Raw genomic sequence first — 15,491 nt, 5'->3', positions numbered from 1 at the left:
CCAGGAGGATGTCTTAGACGGCGTGAGGAAGCAGTTGAGCAGTATTCGCTTCAATGGAGAGTGTTGGATCTTACAGCAAGATTCCGTTCCAGCCCATAAACTAAAAACCACTCAGCAGTGGCTAGAAAACCATATTCCTGGGTTCATAGTCGCAGAAGCTTGCACGTCTGGGAGTTCAGATCTGAATCTATTGGACTACAGTTTGTGGATTAGAAAGCATGGCCTGCCGATGACCTCACAGAAATTTGGAGAGTATCAAACAGTCTTTGGCTCGATCAGCGACGTCAATATCCATAGAAACCGTGCGTGCTGTAAAAGCTGAATGGCCTAAACCGTTTCGAATGAAAATTTTTACAAGATTAAATAAAACCAACTTCATTAAAAAAAGTATTATAATTTCATATAATAACGGGCTTAAGACCAAAGGAGCGCTATTTCGTTTAAAGCTAATTTTATTATTTAATATTATTAAAAATATATTATTTAAAATTAAATCAAAGTTGAAATACCATAAATTGCGAAAAAGAGTTCTGCTCGAAAATACTGTTGACAGCGTAGGTGGTGTTGGGCTGATGAGGGATATTTTCTTGAAGCGCGGCCGAAGGCGGCCACACCGAAGAGACTCTACGCAAAAATTGTGTCGCCTACACTGCAAATTCCGAGTGAAAACACCGTACATAACACTGCTGGAATACATTTTTTAATTTTTTATTTCCCTTTTTAAATTACAATCTGTTAAATTTAAACAATAAGTAATTATTTTTAAAGTAGTATTGGAATTCTTTGATCCCTAATCAATGCTAGATAAACATTTAATTTTGCTTCAGATTATGCTACATTATGTTATTTTCTAAGTGTTATAATTATTATTATTATGATTATTAATTATTATTTTTTTATTGTTTTGTTAAATTGTGAGGTCTGTTGGAGTTAATCGTTTTAATCTTCGTTTTCCCGCTTTCTCCGATTGTGGTAGTTTGCGCATTTGTTCATTTTGATGATTTGTTAGTCGTTGTACCTATATGCTTGATGCTGTATTTTCTAATTGCGTCATCTATTGTGTCGATATTGAGGTCGCTGTGGATCACGTCGTTTGGTATATACCCGCCTGCTTTTGTTATTGTTCAAAGTATTTTAGATTGGGTCCTTTGAATTACTTTGATATTGGATTTTTTTGCTGTGCCCCAGATTTCTATCCCATATTTCCAAATGGGTGAGATTATAGATTTATATGCTTGTTTTCTATATGCCGTTTCCAATTTAGTTTTTCATCTATAGTTATGCCAAGGTACTTTGCACTAGGGTGGATTTTTATTTCATTGCTTTTTATTGTTAGTTTGTGTTTCTTAGGCTTTTTAATTGTATAAATTACTCGTACCGTTTTATCTTTGTTGACCTCTATTCCCCATTTATCGAGCCATGATACAGTGTCATTTATTGTTTGTTGAAGAATGTCAGTAGCTTTTTTTCCTCTTTTGTCTGATGCCATTAAAACCGTGTCATCCGCGAATATGTCTATCATGCAATTTTTTGTTATTGGGGTCGGTATATCTGCTGTAAATATCAGGTACAATAGAGGGCGTAGGACACTACCTTGGGGCACACCTGCTGTCATTTGGATCATGCTTGAGCATTCGTCTACAAACTTTATAAAAAAATGTCGGTTTTCCAGATAACTTTTGAGAATGGTGAAGTGATTCCCTGGTAATATTTGGCTGAGCTTATACAGTAGTCCTTTATGCAACACCCTGTCAAAATCTTTTGCAATATCCAGGTAGACAGCATGCAGAACCTTTTATTTTCCATATCATTTAATATTTTGTTTATAACTCTGTGGACTTGTTACACAGTTGAATGCTGTCGTCTAAAACCAAATTGATGGCTTCGTATTATATTTTTTTCTATCAGAATTTCGTCTAATCTGGCAAAGAATATTTTTTCAAATACTTTTCAAAGAATGGGCAAGACACTGATGGGGCGATATGATGTCGGTCCTGATGCTTTTTTACCTGGTTTGGGGATTGCCGTTATTTGTGCAACTTTCCAGAGGGGTGGGAATACTTTTACGAAAATTTTCTGAAACCCCATTAATTGTTCGTTGGATTAACCATAACAGCCATTGTAACGTTGAACCATTTTAGATTCTTTTAATGAAAGTTTCTTTTAATAAAAAAATAATATAAATAAATATAATAAAATAATATTCATATAGAAATATATATACATTTTAAATAAATTTGAAGTTTTTCACATGTTTTCACTAAATTTAGTGCCTTCATTTACTGAAGACAAGCGAAAACGTAAGTAAAAATTCGGAAATTTGGCCGTTTTTCTAAAGAGCCTCGAGGGACTCATAAAGAGCGTAGGTGGTTGGGAGTTACATTTTTTAAAATCACAGTTCATGTTGTGTCTAAAAATCGGGGTCAGAGGTGTCATACCCTCTCCTCTTCGCTAACCGTTCCTTTAACGATCGGCCATATACGTAAGTTTACTTGCCAATTGTATCGAGATCTGTTCACTCTTTGAAGTTGCCAAGCAAAGTACTAAGTGATTACGTAGCCGCACTTCTGTTGGATCAGCTAACTACCATCCGCCTTGATTTTTTCTACGTTACCACGTTACAATTAAGAGCACGTGCCTATGCTCATACGTATATTGAAAGCCCAATTGATTGAAACGAATGGTGGCGCTTGCTGTCTTCATCTGTTTCTTGCTGTCTTCATAGTGCTAATTTTTTCAGCAATCGCCTTGCAAGCCGCGATGCATATTTGCTTTCAACTAAGTAACTTTCAAATGATTGTCGGACTTGCCAATTCAGCTGTTCTGCCTCTTTGAGTGCTTCATGATGGGCAGCTTCAGGCATTTTGCAGGTGCGGCGAAATTGCAAGTAATTGAGTATTGGTGGCTAAGTTATAGCTCTTTGAGAATTGGTGTAACTAATAAAGTGGAAGTTTGAAGTGTTGATTTGAATGTCTTTGTTTTTGTTTTTTTGCTAATGGTGTTGGGAATAGAAGAATGGGAAGAATAACAAATAGATAACATTAGTTCGTCACGCATTCACAACCCAACAACAACTTTCCGTCATCCCGTTTTACTGACATTTCTAAATTAAAGGCGAGTTGAAGAACAAGCAATCAACTACTCTACTGCAATTTTCTGCCTTATGCCAATTTTGAATGTTTGTTATATGAAGAAAAAATTTCATTAAACAGTTTGGAGTTTTGGCAATTTTTTTTTTTTTGTTGAATTTTTTTTTTTTTTAATTTGTACCGGTCATGATGCTTGGGCTCATATAATAATTCAATTATTAAAGGTTTGCTCACTTGTGTCATTAGAGTTTTGACACTCCCTTACAAAAGGTTGCATTTAAGAAGGATGAAGAAAGTGGAAAAAATTAAGTTCATTTTGATGAAGATGGCATTTAGCAAAAGAGTGGCTTTTTTACTTAACCCTTGTGTTGTCACCCAAAAAAATCTACATCTGCCACCCGGGTACCTCGACAACAATTTTTTGGGTATAAGTCCTCTATATCCCGAAATCGTTGTATACGTTCGATAAATATTTATTTATTTATGCTGTAAGAACATATCTCTAACTGAATACATCAATAATGTTATATACAGCAACTTTCGTACTCCTATATCGGGTATAAAATGCAGGCAGCTGCACCCTAAATTTTTCGTTTTTGTAAAGGCCTGGTGGATTGAACTTGAAAGGTAAGCGAAAAGGTCGGCCTTCCTAATCTTTTAGGTATACCTGAGGTATGTTGAGAACACTTTTGAAACCAATATGGTTAAACATTTTGAAAAGCAGTATAGTTGAGTTTTCATCGTCGAAGAAGCAAGACGTAGCGGTGCGTGGTCATTACTAAGATAGTTTGGATACTTCAGCGTACGTGAGCACGCGTGTGTTTATTCAATGGATCAAATGTGCATGGGGTACTCTTGCACATTGCCGTTAGCTTTCTTCTACAATATGTTGGATATTGCTTGTGTTTCTGCTTACGCTATTTATTATGAAAATAATAATTTGATTTCCAAAAAAAGCAATCGACGCAGAATCTTTTTGCGCCAGCTTTCAGAAGAGTTAGCTATGCCGGTGATTAAAGAGCGAGCTTCCAACCAGCAGGTAATGCGAAATCACGCAACGAGGCTTGCAGTCGAGAGTTACTTCGAAAAACCAGTAGCGGTGGTAGTACCTGCTGACAACCAACGTCGAGACGTCACTGGCAGAAATGTTGTAGTTGGGTCATGCAACATTTGCAACGAACAGCCTATTCGTAAGCGAAGAAAGGCAAGGAAGTGTTGTGCCGAGTGCGAGAAACCAGTGTGTGATGAGCACTCAGTAAAGATCAATAAATGTTTACATTGCGATCAGTAATTTTGAATTACGCTAATGATTATTCATTAAGATTTAATTATTTATATGTATTTCTATTTATTACTTTTAATCTTTACTTTTATTCATTTTTCACGTATTATTTACTGTGCAAATGTTTTTTCGTAACAATCACTTTGCAAACAAATTTTAATCATCGAAAATCACTTTATTGTTTTTCAAAATATTCTCCATGAAGATCTATACACTTTTGCATGCGTTTGAACCAATTGTCGAAGCACTTTTGCCACTCTGAATGAGGTACCTCCAAAACATGCATTCTGAATGCCGCAACCGCTTCTTCAGGTGTCGAAAAACGTTGACCTCTCAGTTTGTTTTTTACGTACGGGAATAAAAAGAAGTCATTCGGTGCCAAGTCAGGACTATACGGCGGATGACCCATTAATTCGATGTTTTGGGTGCTCAAAAATGCAGTTGTTTGAGCCGATGTGTGAGAGCTCGCATTGTCCTGGTGAAGAGTGATCCGTCTTTGGCGAATGGTTTTCCTAATTTCTTGGAAGACAACTGGCAAACAAATGGTTGTGTACCACTCAGAATTTACTGTTCTGCGTTGTTCTAGTGGTACGGTTGCGACATGCCCAGTTTTTTCGAAAAAACAGGCGACCAAGCCCCGCGATCGTATTTTTTGGGAATTTCCTTCGACCAATCGACACGAGCCTTTTTTTGAGCGATTGACAAATTGTGTGGGATCCAACGCGAACAAATTTTTGACAGTCAAATGTTTATGCAATATTGAATGTATGCTGGTCCCACTAATGCCTAAGATTGTCTCAATCTCACGATAGGTCACATGACGATCTTGCAATATCAGTTCGCGCACAGCATCAATGGTTTTCGGAACAACAACTGATTTTGGTCGACCTTCACGAAATTCGTCTTGGAGTGAACTACGACCACGATTGAATTCGCCATACCATTGATAAACACTGGTCCTTGATGGAGCTTCATCGCCAAAAAATGAATTAAGTTCATCCATGCAATGTTGCTGAGTTAATCTACGTCGAAAGTTGTAAAAAATAATCGCACGAAAATGTTCACGATTTAATTCCATTTTTGGGCCGAGATGAATCTTTTAAGTTACTGTAAACAACACAAATAGCGCTGGTATTTCAATGACATAATACATGAATCTCGTGTTTTCTGTATAGGTGTACCCGGGTACTTTTTTCAAATGCAATAATTTTTGAAGTCAACAAGGGTTAAGGGGTTAGAATTTTCAAAAAATTGATTTTTTTTTTAATTTTATTTTCTTAATGTACATACATATATTTAAGAATACAGACAGAAAATATAATATCGTTTCGGTGAATATTTTCGCAGTTCCACGCAAATTTGAAAAGGCGTTTCAGAGAAAAACGCATTTAAAGTTTTGCCATCGATTTATGTAGAGTTATACGAATTACGGCGGCTGCCGTAGCCGAATGGTTTGGTGCGTGACTACCATTCGGAATTCACAGAGAGAACGTAGGTTCGAATCTCGGTGAAACACCAAATTAAGAAATACATTTTTCTAATAGCGATCGCCTTTCGGCAGGCAATGGCAAACCTCCGAGTGTATTTCATAAAAATATCTGCTGTTTGGAGTCGGCTTGAAACTGTAGGTCTCTCCATTTGTGGAACAACATCAAGACGCACACCACAAATAGGAGGAGGAGCTCGGCCAAACACCCAAAAAGGGTGTACGCGCCAATATACGACTTATTTAATTACTTACACTGTGCCATCTATTCCTGGGCAATATAATATTTCTTCAGCCGTGATAGCAGCTTCCAAAGTATCGATTTGCTGTTGCCTACGTAGCCTTCTCGAGTGTTATAGTTAGCGCGCTTATCTGTCACTTTCATACGTGCAGCAACCATTTTTTCAGCATACGAATGGTTCGGAGCCGCCGAGCGCCCTTTGTTAATTGTTGAATAAGAAAGTAGTATTTGTCGGATTCACTTAAAAATTTTCACACAATATTTTTAAGATATCATACTTTAAGAAAATACAACAAAAACATCCAATTTTTTGAAAATTCTGACTACTCCTAACCCCTATATTAATTCATAATTCATTCGCGAGCTTGGGGCACTCAGCCACTCATGGGAAGGTAATCTCTTCTGCCAATCTCACCTTTCTTATAATGAAGCCTGCAATATATTTCATCTCGTTCTGTTGGAGACTATCCAACTCTTTTCCTTATTTTAGCTCTTCGTTAAATGCTAGCTCGTGGAAAACATGAATTCCTTCAAAATTACCTCATCATCAGAAGGAAAGGTTTTTAAATTCTCCATTGACGTGTAAGGTAGGCAAAGCCACTTCGTTTTATCAGTTTGCACTTTACTACGAGCAGCAAAATTTGCGGTGTTGCGGACCGTAATTAATTATATATATTCTTGATAACTTAAGTATTTTTAATGTGACTTTACCTAGTGAGTACTTCCTCAACCTATATTTGAAATGCATCGGGCTCAGACTGCCATGTCACAATGGTCCTGGACATATCGGTGCAAGCATATCCTGATGGAGTTGTTGCTCATAAGCATATCATTTTGAAAACGAAATATTTTTTCAACAAAATTTACTTTTCTTCACTTTTAATCAGAATTTCTAGAGTTAGAACCTCTATGATTTATCAATAGGGAACATAAATCGGCACCCTGCTCCCTACTGCTTACCGAGCAAACTTTTTATTACTGAATCATGGGTTCATATGGCTTTAGCAGTAGAATAGAAAAGAATAGTAGAATAGAATACGTAGTTCATTCATAAAAAAATATTAAATAAAAACAAACAAATTTTCAAACCTTGCCAATAACTCTCTGTGCTATAGTTATGAAACACAATTTATATTCTATACTGTCCTTCACTGTTCTAATACCCCACTGCTGCAGCTGGTGTATGAATGCTGCTTTGTGTGCGAACAAAACTTAACCCAGATTTGCATTACGGAAGTTATGAATGAATAAACATGTGGAGAAAAGAGTAATCTAAAGAAAATTTCAATATAAGCACACAAACTCCTGCAGGATCTTCTATGATTGTAAGTATGTATACATACGTATTTAGGAGCACAAGGTGTAACGATGGCAACAACACAGCGTCAATTCATTCATAACTAAAAAAGGACATTGAACTTCTGCATAAGGTGCCTACACACGTATGTATTTACATTTAGGTATGTATGTATGCATCTACATACATATATGTACATACCACTGCCAATTTGTGTGTGTGCGCGCTTAGCTACCATTCACGTACAATATAAACGAAATCACAGCTCAAAAAGCTGTAAAACAATAACAACAACCATCGACTGTGTGGATTTGGATGTGAATGAAGAATTCGAAAGCGTATTGGCTCCTAAGTGCGTGGAGAGCGAGAGAGCTGTGGTGTAATGGAGTAGGGGCGGTTTAGAGTGGAGTGGAATGCGTTTAACGCATATGAAGTGAGCTCTGTTTATGTTTTTGTGTTGTAGCGCTAAAAGCAACAGGCTGTGTGGCGTACCGGTGGTGAATTTACGCTCCACTTCACATGAATGTACTGGAGCGTTCTTGGTGTCACCCACGGACATTTGTTGACAAACAAAGTGCAACACGTGGTGTCAACGACGACAATTTGTTGCTGCAGCTGGCTAAATTCTTTGTAATTCTTGCATGTGTGTGAGTATTTATGTGGTGATTTTTATATGTAGGCGTTCAAGACTGTGGGGCGCAGGCGTCAGCTTTACTGAAAACACCACCACCAGCAACACGAACATTTCTCCTGGCCAACTGTCAAAGCTGTCACAAGCGCTTTGTTTTTATACCTATAGTTATGCATGTGTGCGTGTGTGTATTGGTATTTGAGAAGTAAAATGCTTTAGGAAAATATCGATTTTTTACAAACCGTCATCCCAATTCGACATGAAACGCTGATTGGTTGTTGCGTTTAGAAAAGAAGTGGCAATGGCATATAAATGTGTAAATAAACATAAATAAAGTTTGAAGGTATATCAAACGTAAATCAGAAACAAATAAGTGCACAAATATTTAAGACTGAGCCGCTGTAATAAAGTGTCTAATTTCGGGCGTTTAGCAGCGAGTGAAATCAGATACAAGCAAAACGTGATGTTTATTTCTTTGTTGCTCTAATTTATTACTTTTTTCACAACACACACAAATCGTGCATTGACGCAGTATAATAGCCAGCCTGGAAAAAGCTTTAAAACAGTTTAGGAATAAATCGAAAGTGCTAGCAATATGATTAAAATGCGACCATATGTGCCATCAAATCGTATCGCCGTACGCGACTCCATCGACGAGGAGATCAGTGACGATGTGGACGATGACGTCTTCATTAAGGATGCGCGCACAGCCAAAGTAAGTATACGCACCCACATACACCTTCATTTATACATTGCCTGGTGTTGCTTCACCACACAGCTAAGCGAGGAGAAGGGTCTCAAACGCCCGTTAATGGCGCCGCGTCGCAAAAATGGCAAAATGCACAATTCAGTGCCGATTATGATGAAACATCGCCGTTGTTGGCGTTGTTGTGAACCTTTCTGCTATGGCCTTGCTGCACTCACTGTACTTATTGCCTTGATTAGTCTTGCCGCGCTCATTCTTACCATGTTTCCTATACCCTTGCAACGCATCAAAGTGTGGCTAAAGCGCGATCCTACAGCGCCGCTCGGTGCAAATTATGCCGATGCGGACGGTAGCGCTGGCCAATCGCTATCATATGGCAGTAGTATGGGTACTGAGTTTGTGCCCTGCACACAGATTAGCGTGCAGCGCATTTGGACGCAAACTTTTGGCAGTATGAACAGTGAAAGTCCGGTGCGGAAGGCCGATTTAAATGGCGACGATATAGAAGATATCATTTTCGGCTTCGGTGTTGGTAAGTGGCTGGAAACCGATTTACTTTTATTGCAGTAATTCAAATTTGGTGTTGGTTTTTTCAGATGACAACATTCAGTACGAAGGCTTTACATTGCCCAAATGCAAATCGCCACAAGGCGGAGATGAGGTGCCTTGTGAAGGGGGCGTTATTGCGATAGATGGCGCCACAGGTGGCTTACTTTGGCAAACGTGGAGTGTAGCAAATGTTTTCTCACTGCTCTGCACTTTGGAAATTGATGGCGATGGCTATCCGGATTGTGTGGCTGCAGGCCGATTGGGTGTAAGTTACTTTAATTAAGAGAAAGCGTAAGCAAATTTTTTTAGGATAATGTAGGAAAACCAGGGAATAGGGTCATCGAGGTAATATGCAGTGGGGTGATTATTCTTCTTCTTAATTGGTGCGATAACCGCTTACGCGAGTTTGGCCGGGTTTAACAAAGCGCGAGTCGTTTCTTTCTCGTGCTAACCGGCACCAGTTGGACACACTAAGTGAAGCCAAGTCCTTCTTCACCTGATCTTCCCAACACAGAGGAGGTCTTCCTCTTCCTCTGCTACCACCAGCTGCTACCGCATCAAATACATTCAGAGCCGGAGCGTTTGTATCCATTCGGACGACATGACCCATCCAGCGTAGGTCATTAGGGTCATTAGGGTGATCAAAAAAAGTTTTTTACGCTAGCATTACTTTGAACTGGCAAGCCCACAAAATAAAAAAAAAAATAAAAATAAAATTAAAAGTATTTGTCAATTTTTTTATAGGTTTTGTACTACTTTTTTTCGGCCAAAGATCAAATTTAGGCGTCGGCATACAGAAAAACATTTTTTTTACAACCCTTATGATAACGTTTATATTAATAGACAGTTACAGGCCTCTTGCCTTCGATTTTCTAACAGTTATATCTGTTAATCTGATACAACTCGCTCTCACTACAGGCGCGTCTACGTCGCTGGAACGACCAGATAAATGACTGTTGCTTCAGTAGCGTTCTCCACGGATTTTTTTGGGGGTTTTTGTGCAACCTCCGAGTATATTTCTGTCATAAAAAAGTTCCTCATAAAAAATATTTGCCGTTCGGAGTAGGCTTGAAACTGTAGGTTCCTCCATTTATGGAACAACATCAAGACGCACGCCACAAATAGGAGGAAGATCTCGGCAAAATATCCAAAAAGAGTGTACGCGCCAATTATGTGTATGTATGTATATATTATGTATAGATATTTAAAAAAGTGATAGCAGTTGACTTAATCGGGCCAATACTTAGCTTCAAAAGTCGTTGACTAAGTGAGTTGTCCGATTCTAGTCTGTTACGGTTAGGCATATCATACGTTCTGAATGTGACGCTCTTATTACAAATACAGCCAATCTATTCAAGTGTCACTCACATGGAACATTTTTTGTTCTTTATTCTTGTATTCCCTACTTCACTAACTGAAATACATATACTACAAGGTGGCGCAAAATTAATCACCCTATCGGAATTTTTTTTAATTTTTGCACTAAATAAATTTTAGCACTTAACACATTTTGAGACTTGTGAACTAGATAGCTACAGTATACAAATAGACTAGAGCGCTTAAAGGTCAAGATACAGATTTCCATCACATGTTAGTAAAAAGTTATTCACCTTGTGTATAGTACCACCCGTGGTCGAAATTCGACCAATAACAACTTCCATTGCAAATATTTGTTTATACTCATATTCAGTTTTATCTTTATCTCTCACCCTCTTGCTCACTGTTTATTTCTATCCTGTGCTTTATCTTTATCTTTATCTTTATCTTTATCTTAGTCTTTATCTTTATCTTTATCTTTATCTTTATCTTTATCTTTATCTTTATCTTTATCTTTATCTTTATCTTTATCTTTATCTTTATCTTTATCTTTATCTTTATCTTTATCTTTATCTTTATCTTTATCTTTATCTTTATCTTTATCTTTATCTTTATCTTTATCTTTATCTTTATCTTTATCTTTATCTTTATCTTTATCTTTATCTTTATCTTTATCTTTATCTTTATCTTTATCTTTATCTTTATCTTTATCTTTATCTTTATCTTTATCTTTATCTTTATCTTTATCTTTATCTTTATCTTTATCTTTATCTTTATCTTTATCTTTATCTTTATCTTTATCTTTATCTTTATCTTTATCTTTATCTTTATCTTTATCTTTATCTTTATCTTTATCTTTATCTTTATCTTTATCTTTATCTTTATCTTTATCTTTATCTTTATCTTTATCTTTATCTTTATCTTTATCTTTATCTTTATCTTTATCTTTATCTTTATCTTTATCTTTATCTTTATCTTTATCTTTATCTTTATCTTTATCTTTATCTTTATCTTTATCTTTATCTTTATCTTTATCTTTATCTTTATCTTTATCTTTATCTTTATCTTTATCTTTATCTTTATCTTTATCTTTATCTTTATCTTTATCTTTATCTTTATCTTTATCTTTATCTTTATCTTTATCTTTATCTTTATCTTTATCTTTATCTTTATCTTTATCTTTATCTTTATCTTTATCTTTATCTTTATCTTTATCTTTATCTTTATCTTTATCTTTATCTTTATCTTTATCTTTATATTTATCTTTATCTTTATCTTTATCTTTATCTTTATCTTTATCTTTATCTTTATCTTTATCTTTATCTTTATCTTTATCTTTATCTTTATCTTTATCTTTATCTTTATCTTTATCTTTATCTTTATCTTTATCTTTATCTTTATCTTTATCTTTATCTTTGTCTTTATCTTTATCTTTATCTTTATCTTTATCTTTATCTTTATCTTTATCTTTATCTTTATCTTTATCTTTATCTTTATCTTCATCTTTATCTTTATTATTATCTTTATTCACCTCACCTTTTCCTTATTTTTATCTTTACTCCTTTTCTACATCTTCATCTTTATCTGTGTCATAATATTAAGTGTCTAATTAAATTTACCTTCATCTTTGCCTCTATCCATAGGCATCTTTATATTTGTTTTTATCTTTGCTTTCATTCCTTTCTTTACCTTCCGCACCTTCACCTACCTCCTTGCACTAATCTTAAACTAAATCTTATTTTTAAACCGCTGCTTAAAACGTTTCTTTAACTCAATCTGAATATTAAATCATACATTTAGGTGGCATTTATACATTTTTGAATATAGTTTGGCCATAAAAGAAATGTAAAGTAAAACCTATGGTTCCATTTATATATAAGATTAATTTTTCTTGAACGCCAAAGCCTCTACTCCCAGCTGAACTCAAATCTAAATTAAATGTTTTGTATAGTTTATCTTAGAAAACCATTAATACTTTGTTCCACAGATGATATTTGCCATCAATGGCCGCAATGGCAATAGTATTTGGGAATTTCGTGAGATCGAAGTGGAAACAAACTCACCCATTGTCATGGATCTCTACACAATTAATATTGTGCGTGATTTGGATGGCGACGAAATATCCGATATACTTGCAGCACATCTCGAAGAACGTGAAGAATCGAAAGCGGGACACATTAAAGTGATTTCAGGCAAGACGGGCAAAGTTATACGCACCATACCAACACCTTTCAAGGAGGAAGTGTTTGTGCCACTACAGATGCTCACCAAAGAGGATGGCACGGAACTGCTAATGATTATTACCGGCGGCCAAAATACGCCTGGTGGCATTTACACAATAAGATTACTTTCGCTAATGCAATTTACGAGTGAAAAAGAGTTTACACCGCTCTTCCAAAGTAAGCACTCCGGAGTGATGGTACCGGCGGTGATTACAGATATAAATGGTGATCATATTTCGGATGTTGTGGTGTCGTCATTCAATTCGACAGTGTTTGCGTTTGATGGTCGCAACTTCAGTATGCTGTGGAATTATACCTTTCCGGCGAGTGAGAGCGTCAGCGCCATTGTGCCTGGTCACTTTAATCACGACAATGTGACCGATTTTATGATCAAATACAATACAGGACCTGGATTTCCAGTTTACTACTACTCGCAGACGACTATATTGGATGGTAAAACCGGTAAACCTTTGCTAAACTCGATGATGACTGATTCGGGCGGTTCGAATAGTTTGCTGGGTGGCGTCTCGGTATCGCAAACTTTTGGTGGTGACTTCTTTCTACACTGGCAGATGCAATGTAGGGATAAATACGATGCGAAAGATGCATATGAATTTATACCAGGTAGGATTTTTGGAAAAATAATTAATAAAATTGCAGTTTACATTGAAATTGAACACTTCTTAGATAGCGACATCATTTTACAGTCACGTGCGGATACATGTCGTTTGCGTTACAATAGCTCGACGGTGCTGAAACTTTATGCGATAGCGCGCCACATCGAGCCACCAGGCGCAGTCATTTTTAGTACAGGTAAGCAGTAGAGAAGATATGCAAATATTTACAACTCTTGAGTTCACTTTCCCTTTCCCACAAAGACGACATTGAAATACACCTCAACCGAACACAACGCTCGCAGGACGCCAAGCTGAATTCAAAATCCCCACTGAAGCATCCCAAACTGCTGAGGAAGTTGCTGGCCAATCGGGAGGAGCTGCTGAAGAAAATCGCAGCCAATGCTGATCTAGAGAAGCTGGAGAAGGTAGCAAAACTCAAGAACCCACCGCACTACAAAGAGAATTCGTTGCGAAATCCAATGTTCGATCAGGACGCATTGCAGGAAATCCTACCAAATAATGAAATTCCTGCGGAAAATATATACGAATCTCCCAAGCAAAATAGTTATGCGAATTATCTCGGCGGTGGTTATGCTGTCAACAGCAACGCGCCAATGCGTGAATTGGTAACAATTAGAATGCTTTATTATCTTTTTTTTTTGTCTAGCAATCTACCATTTTTTTTTTCTTTTTAGCAAAAGGACTACGAGTCCGAAGTGGGCGCACGAGTGCCTGAAGAATACGATACTCTCTACGCTGACAATGAAGTGCCTCAATTGGTACCGCAGAATGAGCATCCCATACGGTTGCGCACAAAATATCCTGGCAATCGTGATGTACGCAGCGACATTACCTCCTTCGAGGATGAGCAAAATGCTACACAGACCCTACCCACCGGTGGTGTGCCACAGAATAGTCTGGACAAGCAGGAACCACTTAGTTTGTGGGATCTGGAAATGGAGAAGGAGGAACGTGATGCAATCAAGGAGTCGCACAAATATGATTACTCGACAACGCATGATGAGACCGTTAAAAATACTAAGCGTAGTCGCCGTAAGCGAAATGACGCTACTCAAACGCCAGCGGGCGAGCAAGCGGAGACGACATCGGGTAGGCCATCAACCAGTGGCGAATCTGATGAATGGTTTTTAGCCTCTATCTCCTCGACGGGTGTGCTATTGAAGTCGCTAAAGAGCGCACACTCTTCAATAGATTTCGCTTTCGTGCTGAATGTGCGCGAATCGGAGACATATCCACCGTTATTTTTACCACAGGACCTCAACTGTGTCGAGGAGAAAATAAGCGCATACAAAAGTGAGAAATATCGGATTTCATTATCATTTCATGTATTTTGGTGGTACATTTAACATACTCTGGCATCTTGAATTTTTAGGCTACACCATGGACAATCTGCGTATACTGCGCAAGCAATTCCTAAAGCAATGTTTAAGCGATCGCCTGGTGAATGTTACACCGCATGTGCCGCAGTACGAATCGCAGTTAATCGTGACACGCATCGGTATTTCGTGTACGTGTCGCGCACTGCAAGCGGGTGAAGTGTGTTCCGAGTTGGATGACATACAGATGCAGCGCTGGACTGAGTACATGGGTAATCGTGGGCATGGTTACTATGCCAATTAGATGTAGGTGTAAAATAAGGAGAGTAAATTGTGGGAAGCAAAAAGAGAAACTTTGACTTCGAAACTATTTTGACTTTGAAACTTTTTAATTGCACAATAGTATACCTTAATTTTTTACAGTTAGGTTCTTTAATTGAAACAAGTCGTTCAATTTAATGCAATGTTAACGGTACATTGAAAACTCTATATTCCTCCACTGCTGATCAAACTTCGCCACAAAAATGTATTTTTACTTTGTGTCAAGTATGCAATTCAAATTATTATAAAAAATAAAAGGGTTCAAAACCTTAAATTTTGAAGTTAAGCAGTTATTGTGTATGTTTTTCGCTTTCACAGTGGTAAATAAGCTTATATATATACATGAATACATAGCCCTTCCACAATAATTCTTATTTTATATATAAAAAAATTACA

The 15,491-nt window shown here is 37.1% G+C and overlaps 1 protein-coding gene across 1 annotated transcript; it reads left to right on the top strand.

Moving 5' to 3' along the window:
* Window positions 1-8,193: 8,193 nt before the first annotated feature.
* Window positions 8,194-15,414, top strand: LOC129235409 (uncharacterized). The gene is made up of 8 exons (XM_054869232.1): window positions 8,194-8,741; window positions 8,805-9,264; window positions 9,329-9,546; window positions 12,586-13,444; window positions 13,508-13,633; window positions 13,699-14,063; window positions 14,133-14,751; window positions 14,831-15,414. The coding sequence occupies exons 1-8, from the start codon at window positions 8,622-8,624 to the stop codon at window positions 15,076-15,078; spliced, it is 3,015 nt and encodes a 1,004-aa protein (XP_054725207.1). The 5' UTR covers window positions 8,194-8,621; the 3' UTR covers window positions 15,079-15,414.
* The last annotated feature ends 77 nt before the right edge of the window (window positions 15,415-15,491 follow it).

The sequence above is a fragment of the Anastrepha obliqua genome, chromosome 1, assembly GCF_027943255.1.
Source record: "Anastrepha obliqua isolate idAnaObli1 chromosome 1, idAnaObli1_1.0, whole genome shotgun sequence".
In the NCBI taxonomy this organism is placed as follows: domain Eukaryota; kingdom Metazoa; phylum Arthropoda; class Insecta; order Diptera; family Tephritidae; genus Anastrepha; species Anastrepha obliqua.
The sequence above is the reverse complement of the archived record's forward strand: the minus strand, read 5'-3'. Positions and strand labels throughout refer to the sequence as shown.

Excerpts from the sequence above, each read along its gene's own strand:
- LOC129235409 (XM_054869232.1), top strand. The coding sequence starts at position 8,622 with ATGATTAAAATGCGACCATATGTGCCATCAAATCGTATCGCCGTACGC. Across the intron at positions 13,634-13,698 it reads CGCAGTCATTTTTAGTACAG|ACGACATTGAAATACACCTC; the intron begins GTAAGCAGTAGA and ends TTTCCCACAAAG. Across the intron at positions 14,752-14,830 it reads GAAAATAAGCGCATACAAAA|GCTACACCATGGACAATCTG; the intron begins GTGAGAAATATC and ends TTGAATTTTTAG.